The following is a 25,306-nucleotide window of genomic DNA, read 5'->3' as shown; positions in this document are numbered from 1 at the left end:
GAATGGAGGAAAGCGAGATATAGAAGAGGGAGAGAAATAGATAGCTGGGGATAGAGAGGGGGAAGATTGATACTGAGAGAGCAATTAGGTGACAGGGAAAGGGATAGGGCGAGACAGAAAGAGATAGGGAGAAAGTGAGAGACAAAGAGGATAGAGAGAGAGGATACAGAGGTAGACAGAAAGCGATCGGAAGAGAGAATGAGTAATGAGAGATTAAAAATGTAGAAAGGCAAGAAAAGAGGGAGTTTTAGACAGAGAGGGATAAAAGCAAGCTTGCGAGTGACGTTGCTCGATATTATGCGCCCACTTACTCCTTCATGCCAAAGGCTGGACGAGGTTAACGAAAAACAGACTTTCTTTCAATTTGATTCATTCCTATGCAGGGGTGTGTTATAGATCTGACTTTAATTAGCCAGTCTGTAACCCAATCTGTCTCTGACAGATGATTTCACTTGCTGCTGTGACTGCCTTTAGGTTAGCAGCCGACCGATGGATAAAGGCAGAGTGTCCGACGGAAACTCTGCTCAGTGACAAGACTCCCAAAGCACTGCGACCTTGCATTTCCCTCCAGTCCGTCAGCAACAGAAGGCAAGAGGCAGGCACCGTGTGTGTGTGTGTGTGTGCGTGTGTGTATATTTGTGTGTGACTGAGTCCTTTAGCAGGAGCATTTGAGGAACACACTGTGGCTGAGAATAGTCACAGAGGGAGAGGGTGCCGGGCCTGCTCATTCTGAACAAACTGGCTTCCTTGGCACAGACAACACCCTGTGGCATTTTCTGGCCGTGTGCAAAACAGTCGACTTGATCGAGAGAGAGGGAGGATCACAGCAGAGAAAGTTCAGCCAGAACTTTGACACGCTGATAGCTGTCGGGTTTTTCTGATTGCTGTCTGTTTGCGGGAGGACTTTCAACATCAAATAACTAACAGGTATGGGACTGTGCGCCAGGGAGCATGGGGGAGGGGAGCGGAGGGCACAGGCGGTGGAGCGTGGAGGTGGCATGACTGCACGATGGTGCATGTAGGGGGCATGCGGGGTTAACAGGGGGCTGGTCAGAATTACACAGCAATATAAATCTGCTTTCATCAGGAAATATTTCAGATTTACTTGCAGATTTTGAAGTAAGACAAATATTTTAATCTTTTTGACATATTCCACATCACAACTCAGCTGCAGGTCTGAAGGTTACAAGAGCGTCTCACACTTAGATTAAAATTCAGCATCAATTACCTTTCACATCACTGTGATCCCGAACATACTGACTCTGACTGGGGTACAGTTCCACACACACTGACTCTCACTGGGATACAGTTCCACACACACTGACTCTCACTGGGATACAGTTCCACACACACTGACTCTCACTGGGATACAGTTCCACACACACTGACTCTCACTGGGATACAGTTCCACACACACTGACTCTCACTGGGATACAGTTCCACACACACTGACTCTCACTGGGATACAGTTCCACACACACTGACTCTCACTGGGGTACAGTTCCACACACACTGACTCTCACTGGGATACAGTTCCACACACACTAACTCTCACTGGGATACAGTTCCACACACACTGACTCTCACTGGGATACAGTTCCACACACACTGACTCTCACTGGGATACAGTTCCACACACACTGACTCTCACTGGGATCCTGTTCCACACACACTGACTCTCACTGGGATCCTGTTCCACACACACTGACTCTCACTGGGATACAGTTCCACACACACTGACTCTCACTGGGATACAGTTCCACACACACTGACTCTCACTGGGGTACAGTTCCACACACACTGACTCTCACTGGGATACAGTTCCACACACACTGACTCTCACTGGGATACAGTTCCACACACACTGACTCTGACTGGGATACAGTTCCACACACACTGACTCTCACTGGGATACAGTTCCACACACACTGACTCTCACTGGGGTACAGTTCCACACACACTGACTCTCACTGGGGTACGGGTTCCACACACACTGACTCTCACTGGGATACAGTTCCACACACACTGACTCTCACTGGGATACAGTTCCACACACACTGACTCTCACTGGGATACAGTTCCACACACACTGACTCTGACTGGGATACAGTTCCACACACACTGACTCTCACTGGGATACAGTTCCACACACACTGACTCTCACTGGGGTACAGTTCCACACACACTGACTCTCACTGGGGTACAGTTCCACACACACTGACTCTCACTGGGATACAGTTCCACACACACTGACTCTCACTGGGACACAGTTCCACACACACTGACTCTCACTGGGATACAGTTCCACACACACTGACTCTCACTGGGACACAGTTCCACACACACTGACTCTCACTGAGATACAGTTCACACACACTGACTCTCACTGGGATACGGTTCCACACACACTGACTCTCACTGGGATACAGTTCCACACACACTGACTCTCACTGGGGTACGGGTTCCACACACACTGACTCTCACTGGGATACAGTTCCACACAGACTCTCACTGGGATACAGTTCCACACACACTGACTCTCACTGGGATACAGTTCCACACACACTGACTCTCACTGGGATACAGTTCCACACACACACTGACTCTCACTGGGATACAGTCCCGCACACACTGACTCTCACTGGGATACAGTTCCACACACACTGACTCTCACTGGGATACAGTTCCACACACACTGACTCTCACTGGGATACAGTTCCACACACACACTGACTCTCACTGGGATACAGTCATGCACACACTGACTCTCACTGGGATACTGTGCCACACACACTGACTCTCACTGGGATACAGTCCCCCCCACACTGACTCTCACGGGGATGCCGTTCCACACACACTGACTCTCACTGGGATACAGTTCCACACACACTGACTCTCACTGGGATACAGTTCCACACACACACTGACTCTCACTGGGATACAGTCATGCACACACTGACTCTCACTGGGATACTGTGCCACACACACTGACTCTCACTGGGATACAGTTCCACACACTGACTCTCGCTGGTGTACAGTTCCACACACACTGACTCTCACTGGGGTACGGGTTCCACACACACTGACTCTTACTGGGATACAGTTCCACACACACTGACTCTCACTGGGATACTGTTCCACACATACTGACTCTCACTGGGGTACAGTTCCACACACACTGACTCTCACTGGGATACTGTTCCACTCACACTGACTCTCACTGGGATACAGTTCCACACACACTGACTCTCACTGGGATACAGTTCCACACACACTGACTCTCACTGGGATACAGTCCCACACACACTGACTCTCACTGGGATACAGTTCCACACACACTGACCCTCACTGGGATACAATTCCACACACACTGACTCTCACTCGGGATACACTTCCACACACACTGACTCTCACTGGGACACAGTTCCACACACACCGAATCTCACTGGGACACAGTTCCACAAACACTGACTCTCACTGGGATAGAGTTCCACACACACTGACTCTCACTGGGATACAGTTCCACACACACTGACTCTCACTGGGATACAATTCCACACACACTGACCCTCACTGGGACACAGTTCCACCCACACTGATTCTCACTGGGATACAGTTCCGCACACCCTGACCCTCACTGGGATACTGTTCCACCCACACTGACCCTCACTGGGACACAGTTCCATACACACTGACCCTCACTGGGATACAGTTCCACACACACAGAGTCTCACTGGATACAGTTCCACTCACACTGACACTCACTGGAATACAGTTCCACCGACAATGACTCTCACTGGGGTATGATTCATAATGTTACCTCTATGCATCTTGACGTAATAATTCAGTGCCATCAAATAATCACATAGAGTAATGTGGGTTGATTAGAAAGACAGTAAGAAGTCTCACAACACCAAGTTAAAGTCCAACAAGTTTATTTGGCAGCACTCGCTCACCTGATGAAGGAGCCTGAGACTCCGAAAGCTAATGCTGCCAAATAAACCTGTTGGACTTTAACCTGGTGTTGTGAGACTTCTTACTGTGCTTACCCCAGTCCAACACCAGCATCTCCACATCTTGATTAGAAAGAGCCAGCATAGAATTCTAAAGTGTTTCACTCACTTGCTGGAGGTATTGCAGTGATAACCAGAGGATTGATGAGGTCGCTGCTGTTGATGGGATGTGCATGGAGTCCCAACAGGCATTTGACACCTTGCCACACAACAGACCAGTGAGCAAATTTAAAGATCATAGAATAGAGGGGCAGTAGCAACATGGGTAAATAATAGGTTGAGTGATAGGATGGTTATTGGATGTTTTTCCTGCTGGAGGAATGTTTGTCGTGGTGTTTGCTCTGTTGTTTTTCCTGATATATGTTCATGACTTTGTTCTTGGACAATATCAATGCTTGCGGATGTTACCACACTTAGAAACATTGCACTTTCAGCAAGATAGTTTTAAACTTCAAAAACGATATGATCAATTGGCGGAGTTAGCAGGTCGGGCGGAGTTTAAATTGGATGCGGAGAAGTGTCAGCCAATTCATTTCAGTCGGGAGAAGATTAAGGGACATTGTAAAATAAAAGATAGAATTCTCAAGTCGGGTGCAGGTACTGGGGGGTGCGGGGTATCTGGTTGTATATACACAGACGTTTTTGAAGGTTGTTGGAAAGTTTGAGGCAGTGGTTAAGTGGATCGTATTCTGCACTTTATTAATAGGGGCATAGAATACAAGAGCAGGGAGGTTTTGCTGAATTTATTCAAGACACTAGTTAGACATCACCTGGGATATTGTACACACTTTGGGAAGGATGTGAAGGCACTGGAGAGAGTGCAGAAAAGATTCATGAGAATGGTTCTTGGGATGAGGGGCTTCAGTTATGAAGATAGATTGGAGAAGTTAAGACAGTCTAACTTTGAGAAAAGAAAGATGAAAAAAGATTTGATGAGGCTTTCAAAATCGTGAGGGATCCAGTCAGCGGAGAGAGGGAAAAACTGGTCACCCTTGTGAAACGTTCGAGAATGAAAGGGCACAGATTTAAAATCAGAGAATCCCTACAGTGCAGAAGGAGGCCATTCGGCCCATCAAGTCTGCACCAATCACAATCCCATCCAGGCCCTATTCCCATAACCCCTCATATTTACCCTGCAAATCCCCCTGACATGAAGATCAATTTAGCATGGTCATCAATCTAACCCATCTAATCTTTGGAGTGTGGGAGGAAACAAGAGCACCGGGAAGAAACCCACGCAGACATGGGGAGAACGTGGCAGGCTCCACACAGTCAGTGACCTATAGCTGGAATTGAACCCAGGTCGCTGGCACTGCAAGGCAGCAGTGCTAACCACTGCGCCATGCCACCCAACTGGCAAACGCAGCAAAAGTGATGTAAGGAAGAACATTTTCACAAAGTGACTGGAATGTTCTGCCTCAGTGTGCAGTGGAAGCAGGTTCAATCAGAGTATTCAAAACAGAATTAGACTGTTATCGGACAAGGAAGAACGCGCAGAGTTACGGAGAGAAGGTGGGGGAATTATACCAGATGGATTGCTCATTCGGAGAGCTGGTGCAGACATGGTGGGCTGAATGGCCTCCTGCCCTGATAACATTCTGCGATTCAGTCGAGTGGAGAATTTTTTGATTTGACACCAGGAGGAAATTAATAGAGATGATTAGTAGCTATACTGCTTCCAGTCACTGCTTCTACACTGTCCCCATCAAACACTCCCAGGACAGGTATAGCATGGGGTTAGATACAGAGTAAAGCTCCCTCTACACTGTCCCCATCAAACACTCCCAGGACAGGTACAGCACGGGGTTAGATACAGAGTAAAGCTCCCTCTACACTGTCCCCATCAAACACTCCCAGGACAGGTACAGCATGGGGTTAGATACAGAGTAAAGCTCCCTCTGCACTGCCCCCATCAAACACTCCCAGGACAGGTATAGCACGGGGTTAGATACAGAGTAAAGTTCCTTCTACACTGCCCCCATCAAACACTCCCAGGACAGGTATAGCATGGGGTTAGATACAGAGTAAAGCTCCCTCTACACTGCCCCCATCAAACACTCCCAGGACAGGTATAGCATGGGGTTAGATACAGAGTAAAGCTCCCTCTACACTGTCCCCATCAAACACTCCCAGGACAGGTGCAGCATGGGGTTAGATACAGAGTAAAGCTCCCTCTACACTGCCCCCATCAAACACTCCCAGGACAGGTATAGCATGGGGTTAGATACAGAGTAAAGCTCCCTCTACACTGCCCCCATCAAACACTCCCAGGACAGGTATAGCATGGGGTTAGATACAGAGTAAAGCTCCCTCTACACTGTCCCCATCAAACACTCCCAGGACAGGTGCAGCATGGGGTTAGATACAGAGTAAAGCTCCCTCTACACTGTCCCCATCAAACACTCCCAGGTCAGGTACAGCACGGGGTTAGATACAGAGTAAAGCTCCCTCTACACTGTCTCCATCAAACACTCCCAGGACAGGTACAGCACGGGGTTAGATACAGAGTAAAGCTCCCTCTACACTGTCTCCATCAAACACTCCCAGGACAGGTACAGCACGGGGTTAGATACAGAGTAACGCTCCCTCTACACTGCCCCCATCAAACACTCCCAGGACAGGTACAACATGGGGTTAGATACAGAGTAAAGCTCCCTCTACACTGCCCCCATCAAACACTCCCAGGACAGGTACAGCATGCGGTTAGATACAGAGTAAAGCTCCTTCTACACTGTCCCCATCAAACACTCCCAGGACAGGTACAACATGGGGTTAGATACAGAGTAAAGCTCCCTCTACACTGTCCCCATCAAACATTCCCAGGACAGGTACAGCACGGGGTTAGATACAGAGTAAAGCTCCTTCTACACTGTCCCCATCAAACACTCCCATGACAGGTACAGCACAGGGTTAGATACAGAGTAAAGCTCCCTCTACACTGTCCCCATCAAACACTCCCAGGACAGGTACAGCACGGGGTTAGATACAGAGTAAAGCTCCCTCTCCACTGTCCCCAAGAAACACTCCCAGGGCAGGTACAGCACAGGGTTAGATACAGAGTAAAGCTCCCTCTACACTGTCCCCCATCAAACGCTCCCAGGACAGGTACAGCACGGGGTTAGACACAGAGTAATCCCCACATATTTACCCGCTAATCCCTCTAACCTACGCATCTCAGGACTCTAAGGGGCAATTTTTTTTTTTAACCTGGCCAATCAACCTCACCCACACATCTTTGGACTGTGGGAGGAAACCGGAGCACCCGGAGGAAACCCACGCAGACACGAGGAGAATGTGCAAACTCCACACAGACAGTGACCCGAGCCGGGAATCGAACCTGGGACCCTGGAGCTGTGAAGCAGCAGTGCTAACCACTGTGCTACCGTGCCGCCCCATCTTTTCTTCCTGTTAACAGGCAGAAGCCCCGCTTTCTGCCAATCACCGTTGATTGGAGGATGGAATCAGAGCTGCCGGAGTGGGCGGGGTTGTGTTCAGCCATCCTGAAAATTCCTGCCAGTGGAACAATGGGAAGGTTGAGAAAGTTTCCACATGAATGGCTTGGTGACTTTTTGAAGAAGATCCAATGTAAATTTTACCTTCCCCCCATTTCAAATAGATTTGCAGGCTGCTTGTCCCATTTGGAATGCCCAGGTGGAGATTGAAGGATGCTTTCTTGAGCAGATTTCTTTCTAACACTCTTGCACTCAGGAGGCAGAGTCCTGGACTCCCATACAAGGAAGTCCTCCTCCCACCCATCTCATTGCCTTGTCTGCACTCTCCCACTCTGTCAATCATGAACTGCAGTGCTCCAGCACTCACCAAATGGTCATTTCCTGCTTCCAGATTTGTGTATTTGCAACCAATTTATTCCACTTTTATATCTCTGGAACAGACGTTTGAAAAGATTCCACTGATTGGAGATTGAATAATATCCTTACACCACTGTGTCACCACTTACCTTCGATTGGTTTGCAGTCCTTTAACTTTTCCCAGGAACCCACTTGAAACTTGACATCCTTAGGTGAGCTACCAGTGTTATTCCGAGTAAAAGGTGGGAATATTTAATCTTGTGAATATTTAATTCCGGCTCACACAGGGCTGGGAGGGAATATTCATTCTGATCACAATGCTTCCATTGAAATGGAAGTCCTTTAAATCAAGCTGTACAAGTGGCCATTGCTGCAGACCTGGCAACAGAACATTAAACAGAATGAAAAGAAATAATTATGGCAAAAAAGTTGAAGACATTGGTCTGGGGAGAAAGGAGCTGGGGCAGAGTCCCAGTCTGACATCTGTAGTAGATTTAAGCAGCCCCTTGTGTAATGCCTTCACTATGTGATATTTAATACCATTCTATTTCAGTAATGTTACAGCCTCTTGGCTGATTTCCAAGCCAAGTCTTAATTTACAACTAGGGATGGCCAATGTGAGGTCACCGTCCTGAGCGGGGATTGGATAATTCACGCTTGCAAATTTTCATAAAAGCTCCCATGTGACTCTTAAATTTCTTTTACAATCCACGAACCAAAACAGCAGTGTTTACTGGACAGTTTCAATATCCTTGTCTAAAACAGGACACTGCTAATACCCCAGAATACCATTAATACTCCCAGGGCACTCTTAATACCCCCAGGACACTGTTACTACCCATGGAATACTATTGATATGCTCAGGATACTGTTAATATCCCCAGAATACTGTTAATACCTCTCGGACACTGTTAATACCATCAGAATAGCATTAATGCCTCCAGACACTGTTAATGAGGACGGGAACCTGAGTAGGGACACACAAGAGAAGGAAACAAAGATAGAAATGGAAGACAGAAAGTAAAAGGAAAAAGTGGAAGTTAGAGGGAACAAGGACCAGAACAAATAGGACCACAATACAAAACAAAAATGGATAAAAATCTTAAAAAGGCAAGCCTAAAGGCACTGTATCTGAATGGATGGAGCATTCACAATAAGGTACATTAACAAAGGGAACTCTGAATATATGAAGCGTGAGTTGGCTATGATAGATTGGGGATCTTCATTAAATGGCATGATTTGATTTGATTTATTATTGTCACATGGATTAACATACAGTGAAAAGTATTGTTTCTTGCGCGCTATACAGACAAAACATACCATTCATAGAGAAGGAAATGAGAGCGTGCAGAATGTAATGTTACAGTCATAGTTAGGGTGTAGAGAAAGATCGACTTAATGCGAGGTAGGTCCATTCAAAAGTCTGACGGCAGCAGGGAAGAAGCTGTTCTTGAGTCGGTTGGTACGTGATTTCAGACTTTTGTATCTTTTTCCCAATGGAAGAAGGTGGAAGGGAGAATGTCCGGGGTGCGTGGGGTCCTTAGTTATGCTGGCTGCTTAGCTGAGGCAGCAGGAAGTGTAGACAGAGTCAATGGATGGGAGGCTGGTTTGCGTGATGGATTGGGCTACATTCACGACCTTTTGTAGTTCCTTGTGGTCTTGGGCAGAGCAGGAGACATACCAAGCTGTGATACAACCAGAAAGAATGTTTTCTGTGGTGCATCTGTAAAAGTTGGTGGGAGTCGTAGCTGACATGCCAAATTTCCTTAGTCTTCTGAAAAAGTAGAGGCGTTGGTGGGTTTTCTTAACTATAGTGTCGACATGGGGAGACCAGGACAGGTTGTTGGTGATCTGGACACCTAAAAGCTTGAAGCTCTCGACCCTTTCTACTTCGTCCCAGTTGATGTAGACAGGGGCATGTTCTCCTTTACGTTTCCTGAAGTCGATGATAATCTCCTTCGTTTTGTTGACATTGAGGGAGAGATTATTGTTGCCGCACCAGTTCACCAGATTCTCTATCTCATTCCTGTACTCTGTCTCGTCATTGTTTGAGATCCGGCCCACTACAGTGGTGTCATCAGCAAACTTGAAAATCGAATTGGAGGGGAATTTGGCCACGCAGTCATAGGTGTATAAGGAGTGTAATAGGTGATGGTGGAGAGGTAAAAGTCTAAGGAACAAATGTTTGCATCGAAACAGCTAGACATTCCTTTCTAATGCAAAAACACAAGAAAAGCAGCTTACCCATGTCTAACAAAATAAATTAAGGATAGTATTAATCCAAAGAAGAATCATCTATAGTTTCTAGAAAAAGTGGCAAGCCTGAGGATTGGGAGCAGTTTAAAATTTAGCAAAGGAGGACCAAGTGATTGATTAAGAGGGGAAAATAGAGTGAGAGTAAATTTTCAAGTATCCTAAAAACAGACTGTAAAACTGTCTACAAGTATGTAGAAAGAAAAACATTAGTGAAGCTAAATGTGGGTCCCTTACAGTCCAAAACGGGAGAATTTATAATAGAGAACACAGTTGATGTAGTTCATATGGATTTCAGCACAGCCTTTGACAAGATCCCACAGGAGAGACTGATAAAAAAGATAAGTGCACATGAGATCCAGGGGAGCTTGGTAAGGTGATTCCAAAGCTGGCTTAGTGACAGGAAGAGTTTTAACAACACCAGGTTAAAGTCCAACAGGTTTATTTGGTAGCAAATACCATAAGCTTTCGGAGCACTGCTCCTTCGTCAGATGGAGTGGAAATGTGCTCTCAAACAATGCACAGAGACAGGAGGCAGAGGGTAGTGGTAGAAAGCTGTTTGTGTGACTGGAGGCTGGTGTCCCATGGTGTTCCACAGGGATCAGTGCAAGGTCTCTTATTGTTCGTGATATATATAAATTATATAAATGAGATTCTGGCAGCAGGGGTAATGATAAGTAAGTTTGCGGATGACATAAAGATTGGCAGGGTGGTCAATAGTGAGGAAGAAGGTCTCAGGTTGCAAGAAGACATAGACAGGTTGGTCAGATGGACAGACGAGTGAAAAATGGAATTTAAAGTGCAAGGTGATGCACTTTGGAAGGAGTAACAAGAGAAGGGAAGGGAGTACTCAATGAATGGCAGGATACTAGGAAGCTCAGAGGAACAGAGGGAACTTGGGGTGTTCGTCCACAAATCCACAAAAAGTAGAAATGGTCGAGCGCAACCAACAACCTGTCCTGATCCCCCCCCCATGCCAATATTATAATTAAGAAAGCCCACCAATGCCTCTACTTTCTCAGAAGACGAAGGAAATTTGGCATGTCCGCTACAACTGTCATCAACTTCTACAGGTGCACCATAGAAAGCATTCTTTCTGGTTGTATCACAGCTTGGTATGGCTCCTGCTCTGCCCAAGACTGCAAGGAACTACAAAAGGTCATGAATGTAGCCCAATCCATCACGCAAACCAGCCTCCCATCCATTGACTCTGTCTACACTTCGAGCTGCCTCAGAAATGCAGCCAACATAATCAAGGACTCCAAGCACCCCGGACATTCTCTCTTCCACCTTCTTCCATGAGGGAAAAGATACAAAAGTCTGAGGACATGTACCAACTGACTCAAGAACAGCTTCTTCCCTGCTGCCATTAGACTTTTGAATGGACTTACCTTGCATTAAGTTGATCTTTCTCTACGCCCTAGCTATGACTGTAACACTACATTCTGCATTCTCTCCTTTCCTTCTCTATGAACGGTATGCTTTGTCTGTATAGCGCGCAAGAAACAAAACGTTTCACTGTAAACTAATACATGTGACAATAATAACTCAAATCAAATGGCAGCAGGACAGTTTAATAGGGGGGTTAAAAAGGCATATGAGACATGAAATTGATTTTGTGTCTCTGTGTGCCTTGTTTGGGAGCAGATATCCACTCCATCTGACGAAGGAGCAGGGCTCCGAAAGCTAATGGCATTTGCTACCAAATAAACCTGTTGGACTTTAACCTGGTGTTGTTAAAACTCTTCCAGTCACTAAAGCAGCCTTCTGTCATCATCCGCTGTCTCCTACAACTGAGCCAATTTTGATTCCACATTACAAAATTTCCCTGTATCCCATGTGAATTTACCTTTTTTACAAGTCTCCCATGTGGGACCTTGTCAAAGGCTTTGCTGAAATCCATATAAACTACATCGACTGCACTACCCTCATCTACACACCTGGTCACATCCTCAAAAAATTCAATCAGATTTGTTAAGCATGACCTCCCTCTGACGAAGCCATGCTGACTATCCCTGATCAAGCTTTGCCTTTCCAAATGGAGATAGATGCTCTCCTTCAGATGTTTCTCCAATAGTTTCCTGACCACTGATGTGAGACTCACTGGTCTATAGTCCCCTGGTTTATCTCTATAATCCTTCTTAAGTAGCGGAACCACATTAGCTGTTCTCCAGTCGTCTGGCGCTTTCCCCGTGGCCAGAGAGGAATTAAAAATTTGGGTCAGAGCCCCTGCAATCTCCTCCCTTGCCTCCCACAGCAGCCTGGACACAATTCATCTGGACCTGGAGACTTCTCCACTTTTGAGGCTGCCAACACTTCCAGTACCAATACCTTGTCCTTCCCAATGTGAATTTGCTCAAGAACCTCACAGTCTCTCTCGCTGAATTCCATACCATCATTTTCATTCTCTTGGGTGAAGATGGATGTAAAGTATTCATTCAACATTCTACCAATATCCTCTGGGTCCACCCACAGATTGCCCCCTTGGTCCCTAATGGGCCCTACTCTTTCCCTGGTTATCCTCTTCCCATTGATATTCTTACAGAATATCTTGTGATTTTCACTACTTTTACCAGCCAGAGCTTTCTCATATCCCCTCTTTACATTCCTAATTGCTTTCTTAAGCTCCATCCTGCACGTTCTATTCCTCACTAATACCTCCACTGATCTGCTCCCCTTGTACTTTGTAAAAGCCTTTCTTTTCCTTCTTATTGTATCATGAATATTTCTGGTCATCCATGGTTCTCTGGCCTTGTTACTCCTACCTATCACCCGAGAGGGAACATGCTGGACTTGCACCCTCCCCATTTCCTTTTTGAATGCCCCCCACTGCTCTTCTGTAGTTTTTCCCATTAGGAGCTGTTCCCAGTCCAGATCCTGTCTTATTTTACTAAAATCCACTCTCCTCCAATCCAAATTTTTTTTTTTGCAGTTTGTCTATTTCCTTGTCTATAACAAGCTGAAATTGTACCGTGTTGTGATCGGTGTCACTAAAATGCTCCCCCGTCACCACCCCAACCACCTGTCCCGTTTTGTTCTCCAGAATCAGGTCCGGTACAGCTGGTTGGACGCTCCACATATTGATTTAAAAAGTTCTCCTGTACTCATTTCAAGAAATCTACTCCATCCAAGCCCTTAACATGATGTGTATCCCAGTTAATGTTGGGAAAGTTGAACTCACCCAATATAATAACCCTATTATTGTTTTTACACACCTCCACAAACTGGGCACATATTTGCTCCTCAATATCCCTCTGGCTATCTGGGGATCTATAATTAACACCTAATAATGTGGCTATTCCTTTTTTATTCCTAAGCTTCACCCCCAAAGCTTCATTTGTTGCCCCCTCCAAGATGTCATCTTTCCTTACTGCAGTAACTGACTCCTTAACTAATAATGCAATACCTCCTCCTCTTTTATCCCGTCCTCTGTCTCGCCTGAAGATTCTATATCCCGGAATGTTGAGTTGCCAATCATGTCCTTCCTTCAACCATGTCTCTGTGATGGTCACTATGTCACACGTCCACATATCAATCATTGCCCTCAACTCATCCGTTTTACCTGCAATATTCCTGGTGTTAAAGTAGAGGCCATCCAGCCTGGCCTTACTCCCTTGAAGCTTATTACAGCTGCACTCCCTCTGACTTGTTAGTTTTGCTGTATGACAAATTATGTTTGACAAACCTACTGGAGTTTTTTGAGGATGCAACTAGTAGCATAGATGAGGGAAAAGTAGTGGATGTGGTGTATTTGGATTTTCAGAAAGTTTTTGATAAATTGTCACTTAACAGGTTGTGTGCACAATTAAAGCAGATGGGATTGGGGGTCGTATATTGGCATGGATTGAGAATTTGATAGCCGACAGGAAACAGAGTAGGAATAAAAAGGTCTTTTTCAGAGTGACAGGGGGTGACTCGTGGGGTGTTGGGTTCAGTGCTTGAGCCCAGCTACTCACAATATACATCAATGATTTGGATGATGTAATATGTAATATTTAAAATGTAATATTTCCAAGTTTGCTGATGGTGCATATCTTGGAGGGAATGTGAGCCATGAGGAGGATATTTAGAGGCTTCAAGGTGATTTAGACAAGTTGAGTGAGTGGCAAATATGTGACAGAGGCAGTATAACCATGTCGGATGGAGAATAAGAAAAGCAGAGTATTAGTAGTGATTGATTGGAAAATATTGATGTGCAGAGGGATCTGGCTGTCCTTGTACATCAGTCACTGAAAGCAAGCATACAGGGACAGGAAGCAGTTAAGAAGGCAAATGGTATGTTGGTCTTCATTGCAAGAGGACTTGAATACCATGGCATGGTGGCACTGTGACTAGCACTGCTGCCTCACAGCACCAGGGACCCAGGTTTGATTCAACTGTGTGGAGTTTGCACATTCTCCCCATGTCTATGTGGGTTTCCTCCAGGTCCTCTGGTTTACTCCTACAGTCCAAAGATGTGTAAGTTAGGTGGATTAACCATGGTAAATATGCAGGGTTACAGGGATAGGGCGGGGAATGGACCTGGGTAAGATGCTCTTTCGGAGAGTTAGCACAGACTCAATGGGCCAAATGGCCTCCTTCTACACTGTAGGGATTCTATGGTACAGGAGCAAGGATATCTTACTGAACTTTACAGGGTCTTGGTGAAACTACACTTGGAGTACTGTGTACAGTTTTGGTCTCCATACCTAAGAATGGATATTCTTGTCATAGAGAGAGGGCAGTGAAGAGGTGTGGGGTCTAGAACACGGGTTCACGGTCTCAGAGTATGGGGTACACCATTTAGGACTGAGGTGAGGAGAAATCTCTTCACTCAGAGGATGGTGAACCTGTGGAATTCTCTACCACAGAAAGCTGTCACTGAATATATTTTAGAAGTCAATGGATAGATTTCTAGACTTTAAAATCATCAAGGGATATGGGGAGATTGCAGGAGTATGGCATTAAGATAGAGGATCAGCCATGATCACTTGGATGGCGGAGCAGGCTTGAAGGGCTGAATGGCCTACTCCTCCTATTTTCTATTCTTCTGTATGTTTATATGTTAATACCCCAAAACACTGCTACAACACTGTTAATATGCCCAGAATACCGTTACAATTCAAAGGACACTGTTAGCACCCCCAGGACACGGTTAATTGCCCCAGGACATTGCTAATGCTCCCAAGGCACTGTTAATATCCCTGCTAAAACAGAACACTGTTTGTACCGTGTCTAAAAATGTACTGACACACAATCTAGCTCAGGTTTAACTTGGGCTGTGTATTTTTATTTAATGGGGCTGTGTATTTTTATTTGAGTGATCATTTTTCATTTAAGACTTACCTAGATAGTCACATGAGCAGCCTGGGAATGGAGGGATACAAACGATTGGTCTAGTTGGACCAAGGAGCGGCACAGGCTTGGAGGGCCGAAGGGCCTGTTTCCTGTGCTGTACTGTTCTTTGTTCTTTGTTCTTTATTTGTGTACTGATTAAAACAGTCATTTTCTCCAGATGCCCAAGGGCTGTTAGCGTTGCTGGAACGACTGGGTGCTCACAAACTCCATTGTGACTCTGGAGAAATAGCCAGTGATGGAGTGTGGGGAATGTCAGCATTGATTAGAAATGTGGATCGAGAAGTGAAATCTTTAGCAATTTTTGTTATCAGGACGATTATTTCAGCAGGTGGAGTCTGGTTTATCCAGCAATCCCTGATAAATATTAGCAGAATTCTGACATTAGTCAGTGAAGCTGACACAACCAACGGAGAAGCTGAAATATGGAGGAGTTCCCCAACAGGAAGGAAACACTCCTTCAGTCAAGGCATTCAGCCTCTGATCTTCGGCTAAACGTTCTCTAAGGCGGCCTTCACAACACACAACGCAGAATCGTGATCAGGAGCAGAGAGAGAGATATTGAGGGCAATTCTCCGCTCCCACTAGCTGTAGACTGGGTTGCCAACAAAAAATCATTATTAAAATTAAACAGATTATTAACCGACATAATTCCATAAGATTTTGGGTAGTTATGGATAAGGACAAGAGTGGCCCTCAGGTGAAGCTGCTTCATTGGACGAGGGCCAATTACATCCATATTAGACAGGGACTGGGGAATGTGGATTGGGAGCGGCTAATTGAGGGCAAATCCACATCTGGCATGTGGGAGGCTTTTAAAGGCCAGTTGAGCAGGACAGGCATGTCCCGCAAAAATGAAGCTTAGAAATGGCAGGATTCGGGAACCATGGATGACCAGGGACATTGTAAGCTTAGTCAAAAGGAAAAAGGAAGCGTACGATAGGTCTAGGCATCTAAAAACTGACAAAACCCTTGAGGAATACAGTGAAAGTAGGAAGGAATTTAAACGTGGAATTAGGAGGGCTAAAAGGGGCCATGAAATGTCTTCAGCAAACAGGCTCAAGGAGAATCCCAAGACCTTTCATGCATATATTAGGAGCAAGGGGAGAGCAAGAGAAAGAGTAGGCCCACTCAAGGACAATGGAGGGAAATTATGCATGGGACCACAGGAAGTGGGTGAGATCTTTAATGAGTACTTTATATCAGTATTCACCAAGGAGAAGGACATGACAGATCTTGAAGTCAGGGATGAGTGTGTGAACACTCTAGAGAATGTCAATATATCGAAGGAGGAGGTGTTGAGTATCCTAAATTGCATTAAGATAGACAAGCCCCCTGGGGCCGGATGGGATCGATCCCAGGTTACTGCCGGAGGCAAGGGGAGAAATAGCTGGGGCTTTAACAGACATCTTCACATCCTCTTTGACCACAGGTGAGGTTCCAGAGGACTGGAGAATAGCTAATGATATTCCCTTGTTTAAGAAAGGAAGCAGGGATAACCCAGAAAATTATAAACTCGTGAGCCTTACATCAGTGGTGGGGAAGCTTTTGGAGAAGATACTGAGGGACAGGATATATGCACATTTGGAAGAAAATAGACTAGTGACAGGCAGCATGGTTTTGTACGGGAAGGTCAAGTCTCACCAACTTGAGTGAGTTTTTTGAAGAGGTGACAAAGAAAATTGATGAGGGAAGGGCTGTGGATGTAGTTTATATGGACTTTAGTAAGGCATTTGACAAGGTCCCACATGGCAGACTGGTACAAAAACTAAAATCACATGGGATTCAGTGTGAGCTAGTTCGATGGATACAGAACTGGCTTGGTTATAGAAGATGTGGAGATGCCAGCGTTGGACTGGGGTAAACACAGTAAGAAGTCTCACAACACCAGGTTAAAGTCCAACAGGTTTTTTGGTAGCAAAAGCCACTAGCTTTCGGAGTGCTGCTCCTTCATCAGGTAAGTGGGAGTTCTGTTCACAAAAGTTTGTGAACTTTGTGAACTTTGTGAACAGAACTCCCACTTACCTGATGAAGGAGTAGTGCTCTGAAAGCGAGTGGCTTTTGCTACCAAATAAACCTGTTGGGCTTTAACCTGGTGTTGTGAGACTTCTTACTTGGTTATAGCAAACAGAGAGTAGCAGTGGAAGGGTGTTTTTCAGAATGGGGATCTGTAGCGAGTGGTGTTTGCAGGGATCAGTGTTGGGACCTTTGTTGTTTGTAGTATATATAAATGATCTGGAGGAATATGTGGGGGTCTGATTAGTAAGTTTGCGAATGATATGAAGATTGGTGGAGTTGCTGATAGTGCCAGAGATTGTCAGAGGATACAACAGGATAGAGATAGATTGGAGACTTGGGCACAGAAATGGCAGATGGAGTTTAATCTGGACAAGTGCGAGGTGATACATTTTGGAGGATCAAATTTAGGTATGAATTATACTGTAACTGGCAGAACCCTTGGAACATTAACGTACAGAGGGATCTGGGCGTGCAGGTCCACAATTCCCAAAAAGTGACAACACAGGTGGCCAAGGTGACTAAGAAGGCATACGGCATGCTTGCCTTCATCAGCCGAGTATTGAGTACAAGAATTGACAAATCATGAAGCAGCTATATAAAATCTTGGTTAGGCCGCATTTGGAGTATTGCATGCAGTTCTGGTCACCGCAATATAAGTTTTGGAGAGAGTGCGAAGAAGGTTCACCAGGATGTTGCCTGGTCTCGAGGGTGTCGGCTATGAGGAGAGGTTGAATAAACTAAGGTTGTTTTCACTGGAAAGATGGAGGCTGAAGGGAGACTTGATAAAGAAGTCTACAAAATTATGAGAGGCCCTGACAAGATGGATAGTCAGAGGCTTTTTCCAAGGGTGGAAGTGTCACTTACAAGGGGGCACAGGTTCAAGGTGAGAGGGAAAAAGTTTAAAGGAGATGTGTGGGGGAGGCTTTTCACACAGAGAGTGGTGGGTGCCTGGAACGCGCTGCCAGAGGAGGTGGTGGAAGCAGGCAGATTTGCAACATTTAAGAGGCATCTGGATGGATACATGTATAGGGAGGGAATAGAGGGATACTGACCGAGTAAGGAAAGAAGGTTTTCTTTTTTAGTTAGGGCATCGTGATCGGCACGGGCTTGGAGGGCTGAAGGACCTGTGCTTGAGCTGTACCTTTCTTTGTTCTTTGCTCTTTGAATAGCCCATATGATCGGATCAAGTTTCAATCTACATTGAGCAGAACTTCTCCACACAGTAATCCTTCATTTAGCACTCCTAATGAGGAGTGAGGTTTCCATGAGGTTTCCATACTGTAAACCTCTAATGTGTTCCTAAAAGACTGGATAAAACTGCCATTGGATCCTGCCCTCTGCAGTTGGCAGCCTGGATTTGGAGAGAAAGGAGCTGCTCTAAACAGATCCTCACACACACCCAACATTGATGCAGCAAACTGGAGCTGCCTTCATAAACTGATCAATGGTTTTCAGCACTGTCTGACTGGAGACCTGCTTCTGAAGGTTGGCGGAATACAGATATTCATTCCTGATGGCAGTGGTGGAGTGGTATTGTCACTGGACTAGTAACGCAGAGACCCAGGGTGATTCTCCTTGGACCCAGGCAGAATCCCACCACAACAGATGGTGAAATTTGAATTCAATAAAAATCTGAATTAAAAGTCGAATGATGACCATGAAACCATTATCGACAGTTATAAAAACCCATCTGTTTGGCTCATGTCCTTTTGGGAAGGAAATCTGCCATCCTTACCTGGTCTGGTCGACATGTGACTCTAGATCCACAGGTATAGGACCCACAGAGATGGGCAATAGATGCTGGCCCAGCCAGTGACGCCCACATCCCATCAACAATTCTTTTAAAAATGCTGGCACAGAGAAACAGAAGGTCATGACTCGGAGTCAATGCCTCAAAACTCTTGAGCTTATCAACAGCCTGATGAACAATCCACATTTATCATTGCGTCCCGCAAGATGGATAAAGTCACGAGCAATATTCACTTTCACATTCATCAAGATTTTAAAAAGGTGACCAAGGAAGTGTTTAAAATCGGGCTGTTTTGGGGAATGAGCAGCTGATATTCATGGAGCTGCTATCAGCTCACTGTCCAGACGGACCGAATGGTGGGATACAGTCGTCTAAAGAGCCAACAACAGAGCTTCCTGGTTTTAACTTCAACTTGGAGACAATGGACACAACACCCAACCCAATCTGCACAGAGTGGTCAATGCAACCACCTGCTCCATAAGCTGAGGGATGATCCACAATGTGACTGCGGCCATGACGCACAGACCATGGGACAGATTATATCAACCTGTTCACTAAGATCAGTAATGGCATGTACCTCACTTCCCCACTTGGCATTTCAGAAGACCAAACTAAACATCCCATTGTCATACAAAAGTTGGAGCAACACCAAATCCTTCAAGCTCACCTACTCCTGTCAAAGAATATTTTATTAATGGGAATTCTCTGAGTGAGCAAGTGCCCCTAGCTCTCCTTTATCCTCCAAATCTACCCTTGATCTGTGTCTTTGTTGTAGGACCCATCCCATCTTGCAGCCAGCGTGTTGACTGTTGTTGGTGTGTCTAGTTACACATGGTTAGTGTTGATATCTGCTGCTGGGACGTTTTGTTTTCACTGTTCCAGCTCCTATTTCTTTCGATAAAATTCCAGAACTCTGAATCATGACGACTGTCTAAAAAAAAAGTTTTACTGAAAAAACCTCCTGCTTTGCTTTTCCAGTGGAATGGACAGCTGGAAAATTTGAGTCTGATGATTGTTGGGATCTTTCCCTGACTGCGGTATGTGTTGTGGAGATTGGAAAAAGTGATTTTCTTTTCCTCAGACTGTTGTGTTTCTCTGGACGCAGTCAGTGCTCGCTCATGGGAAGCTGATGTCACTCCCAAGCACATAGCTATGAGTTGATAAGTGTATACCAGGTGGAGGCTGCAGTGCTTACAGACACAGTCATCAGAAACACACTTCCCACTCACGCATATCCACTGTGGGAACGGCATTCTCTCTCTCTCTTTTCTCCAGTCTCCTTCAAGTCTACCCTCCCTTTGTCTCTATTGTGGATTTTTGGTTCCATTTCTCCTTCCAGATCTGTCAACTTTTACATGGATAGAAAAGAAATTCTGCTTTGAGACGTAAAAGAGGATACACATGAGGTAGGCTTGGAGAGACAGTTGGAGATTTTCCCCCTTGTCTGGGCTACTTTTGAAGTGCATGTTTCTTCGGTTATGTCTTTTATCAGCGTTTTCGGGTATCGAAAACGTTTTGAGTGTTTTATTTTTGCGAGGGGGCTGGGTGCGATTCGCCCTTAATGCTGACAGAGGTCCGTGTTGGTTTCCATTACGCACTATGAAGGTGGAAAAGTGAATTTATTTTTGGCCAGTGGACAGAGACTTTAGCAAAATGGTATCATGCTGCGTTCTTGCAGACAGCCAGAAGAGGAGCTGGAAGCTGGCCTGTGTGGAGTGCCTAACCCTTTAAATGCTATCAATTCACTGTGCTGTAATTTACTGCATTGGGACACCTCAAAACGTGCTCTGTTCATTAGATGTTTTTTGTGCACTTAAGCTCAAATATCTTTGTATGTACCTGCAGGGGCAAAATGATAAGATTATGGTGGGGGCAATGTGACATCTGGGGCCTCAGTAAATGATGGGACTAACTGTTTACCTCCATGACCAAAGTTAAAGATTGAGGAATTAGAGTAAGAACTGTAGTGACTGAGAATCGAATCAGAAAGAGAAATAGAAATAAAGAGAGGGAAAGTCAAATTGGATTTAGTAAGAGAGGGAAATGTGATAAAGGAAAAATAAGATTTTTAAAATTCAAGTTGATTTTTTTAGTGTTACAAAGCAGTTCAGAATAAGACTTCACATTTTTAATCGTTCACTTAGAGTCACACAGGTTTACAGCATAGAAACTGGCCCTTCGGCCCAAATTGTCCATGCCGCCCAGTTTTACCACTAAGCTAGTCCCAATTGCCCGCATTTGGCCCATATCCCTCTATACCCATTTTATCCCTGTAACTGTCGAAATGCTTTTTAAAAGACAAAATTGTACCCACCTCTACTACCTCTGGCAGTTCGTTTCAGACGCCCACCACCCTCTGAGTGAAAAGATTGCCCCTCTGGACCTTTTGTATCTCTTCCCTCTCACCTTAAACCTATGCCCTCTAATTTGGGAAAATACGTTGACTATCTAGCTGATCTAAGCCCCTCATTATTTAATAGACCTCTATAAGATCACCCCTAAGCCTCCTACACTCCGGGGAATAAAGTCCCAGTGTATCTTATAACTCAGACCATCAAGTCCCGGTAGCATCCTAATAAATCTTTTCTGCGCTCTTTCTAGTTTAATAATATCCTTTCTATAATAGGGTGACCAGAACTGTACACAGTATTCCAATGTCTTGTACAACTTCAACAAGATCTGTACTCAATGTTCTAAAGGGTCATCCGATAATGAATGACCTGACCATTCATTATGAGATGACTTTTAGGGTCACAGAGATTGATCAACATACCTTAATTAGGATGGCTGAGTGAAAAGTGGTCTTAAGCTATTAAACTTGCCACAGAAAAATAAATCTAGTAATTAACAAGCAATTAATCTGCAGCAAGGAGATTAAGAGCGGGATATCAAAGAACAAAGAAAATTACAGCACAGAAACAGGCCCTTCGGCCCTCCAAGCCTGCACCGACCATGCTGTCCGACTGAACTAAAACCCCCTACCCTTCCAGGGATCATATCCCTCCATTCCCATCCTATTCATGTATTTGTCCAGACGCCCCTTAAATCTCACTATCGTATCCGCTTCCACTACCTCCCCCGGCAGCGAGTTCCAGGTACCCACTACTCTCTGTGTAAAAAAAATTAAATATAATTTCATGAAATGAACCTTGGAACAGCACAAATCATCCAGCTACTTGTGAAAATTCACGGAGAATCTCTTCCTCACATTAATTTACTGGATGATTTGTTTATTAATAATGCTGAGTGTCATTCAGACAACATTTTCCTTCCAGCAAATCCCATCCCATTGTATCTCTGTATCTCTGGCCTCTTCCCTCTCTCCCTCTCTCCCTGCTCCTTCAGAACGTAGCACCTGAATAAAAGGCTGTGGGTTCAATCCCCACTCCAGAGGTATGTGGCCATAACCCAGGATGACATTTCCAGTGCCGTGTTAGAGGAATGCTGCACTGTTGGAGGTGCTGTGTTTTGGAGGAGCAGAGGAGTTCACCCCTGTGTCCTGGTTAATCTTTTCTCACCCACTCAACATCACTAACTGAGTGGATCTGACCCTTCGTTATCAGATGACTGTCTGATGGGCTTGTCTTTTGCTTTTCCAGATCTGGTGCACACCCAGGGGCCATTGGATGGGAGTTTATATGCCAAAGTAAAGAAGAAGAATTCAACTGATGGGACGACCAATCCAGTCACTGCCAACGGCATTCCCTTACCCGGGGTACCCAATCATATCGAACACACCCTGTCGGTGAGCAGCGACTCGGGAAACTCCACCGCCTCCACCAAAACCGACAAGACTGACGAGCAGCCACCACCAAGCAACCAAGGCATCACGCCTGAAGAGAAGAAGGAGCTTGACAGGCTGCTGAGTGGCTTTGGCCTGGACAGCAAGGCACCGATGCACAACAGGGCCTCTGGCCTGGCAGTCTCCGCAGGCGCCCGCCATGTGCTGGTTCCTGCCCAGGTCCACGTCAATGGAGATGTGCCAATAGCCAATGCGGAGCGGGAAACAGACATTCTGGATGATGATTTGCCCAACCATGACCTGAACAGCATCGACAGTGTGGGAACGCTCTCCTCCTTTGAGGGTACCTACCCGATGGCTGAGGTGGGTTACCACGAGTCTCCTCAGATAGACCAGGCTCTGCTTGTATCCAGTGGGCCACCGAGTTACAATGGAATCAGCAAACTCCAAAAGGACAGATACTACGAGTCAGACCTGGCTGGAATCGTCAAAACCATCCCAAGGAGCAATAGCCTAACCCAGGCAGGCCAGTTTCAGAGCTCTGCAGGCCACTTGGTCCCTGTCATCTCCACCCCTCAGCCTGTCACATATACCATGCCAAGTAGCCTCCAGCAGCCTCAGACAGCTGTGGTCCAGCAGTCCTATCCCATTGACCCCAGTGGGATGTACAGATCTCAGTCATTCAGTGCGCCCGACAGCTCCAGACATGAGCTTGTGTCCAATTTGCCTCAGACTCCAGCACGCAGCACCAGCAGCAGAGACGCAGTTCAGAGAGGCCTGAGCACCTGGCAACAGCAGGGGAGTTGGTCTCCATCCTACCCACAGGCCAATGGGGTGCTCGAGGGCCCTGGCAGTCCTGTGAGGACTCAGAGCCCACAGCACAGTGCCTCTGAGCCAATCCTGCAAAGCCACAAAATCCCAGAGTTCCCAAGAATGAGCTCTCAGCAGGAGATTGAACAGTCCATCAACACCCTCAACATCCTCATGCTAGACTTGGACCCTTCGCTCTCGGAGGCACAGAAATTTCAGACTGAGCCAAGGGTGGAAAAGCAGCTCCCATCAAACCTCAGCTCCTTTGATTATCAGGAGACCCTGCAGAGACCATCAAACTCCTTTGAGACAACTCAAACTACCATGGCAGCCAACATGTATACCCCCAGCCAACCTGTGACCCACACTACTGATCTGACACATCAGACCTCATCAGGGCAAGATCAGAGAAATGTAGACACTTGTCTTCAGGGTGTTTTACTCCCACAGGAGCAACAGCACAACCCTGCAGAAACCTATTACCCAGTGTATGGACACCAGAGCCAGCATCCACAGCCAGCCACCACCACACCGAGAAGTTACGGCCGAGGTCCAGTTAACGCCTCATCTCCGGTGCCATCATTTCTACTGCACAGTGGACCTATTCCTGCAGCCTACTCCATGCCATCTCAGTCACAAGTGCCAGTGAAGTCTGCCAGTTTTGACGGCATCACCAGAATGCCCGAGGAAGAACATTATAACTTGGAGGGACTGGTCGCTCAGCGGGTGGCAGGTAAGAAATGGCGGCACGGTCCTTTATCCGACAGGACAGGACCCCAGCGGAAGGGCTCAGTCCCACTGGGCAGGACCCCAGGGGAAGAGCTCAGTCCCACTGGGCAGGACCCCAGGGGAAGAGCCAAGTTCCACAGGGCAGGACCCCAGGGGAAGGGCTCAGTCCCACAGGGCAGGACCCCAGGGGAAGGGCTCAGTCCCACAGGGCAGGACCCCAGGGGAAGGGCTCAGTCCCACAGGGCAGGACCCCAGGGGAAGGGCCCAGTCCCACAGGGCAGGACCCCAGGGAAAGGGCCCAGTCCCACAGGGCAGGACCCCAGGGGAAGGGCCCAGTCCCACAGGGCAGGACCCCAGGGGAAGGGCTCAGTCCCACTGGGCAGGACCCCAGGGGAAGGGCTCAGTCCCACTGGGCAGGACCCCAGGGGAAGGGCCCAGTCCCACAGGGCAGGTGGTATCAAGATGAGAAGTTGAGATGAATGAGGAAATGATGATTGAGCTTTGGTAATCTTTAGATTACAGAAGGTTGGGAGAGTAGGGGAGGGGTGGAGTCCCCCAGTTTGAGGGAATGAAGGCGAATAAGTTTGAGTGGGAGGGAGAGCACTGAAACGGAAATTTCCTTTTGAAGCAGGATGCAAAATAGATTGGTTTCTTTTTGAATGTCTTTTCAGCGGTGAGGAGATGTTGCAGTGCTGCTGGAGGGGTGGCACTGAGATCTGTCGTGAATAATGCTGGTGATTTTGTGGGCCTCATATCTTCAGGATCCATGATGTAGACTAAAACAACCCAGATCACTCATTATCATCATCCAATCATAATTTTCTAGAACCAAACATTATTTTTATTC

At 46.2% G+C, this 25,306-nt stretch overlaps 1 protein-coding gene across 7 annotated transcripts in view; it reads left to right on the top strand.

Annotated features, from left to right (window-relative positions):
• The window catches only part of tns1b (tensin 1b), a 668,363-nt gene that overhangs the window by 549,385 nt on the left and 93,672 nt on the right, over window positions 1–25,306 (top strand). For all 7 annotated transcript variants that reach the window (XM_078227754.1, XM_078227753.1, XM_078227751.1 and 4 more), the window contains one exon: window positions 22,778–24,463. In XM_078227754.1, coding sequence (XP_078083880.1) covers window positions 22,778–24,463 — 1,686 coding nt within the window. The remainder of the gene's footprint in view (window positions 1–22,777; window positions 24,464–25,306) is intronic.

Source organism: Mustelus asterias, chromosome 14 (assembly GCF_964213995.1).
Source record: "Mustelus asterias chromosome 14, sMusAst1.hap1.1, whole genome shotgun sequence".
Classification (NCBI taxonomy): domain Eukaryota; kingdom Metazoa; phylum Chordata; class Chondrichthyes; order Carcharhiniformes; family Triakidae; genus Mustelus; species Mustelus asterias.
Note: the sequence above shows the minus strand (reverse complement) of the source record. Positions and strands in the feature narration are given on the sequence as shown.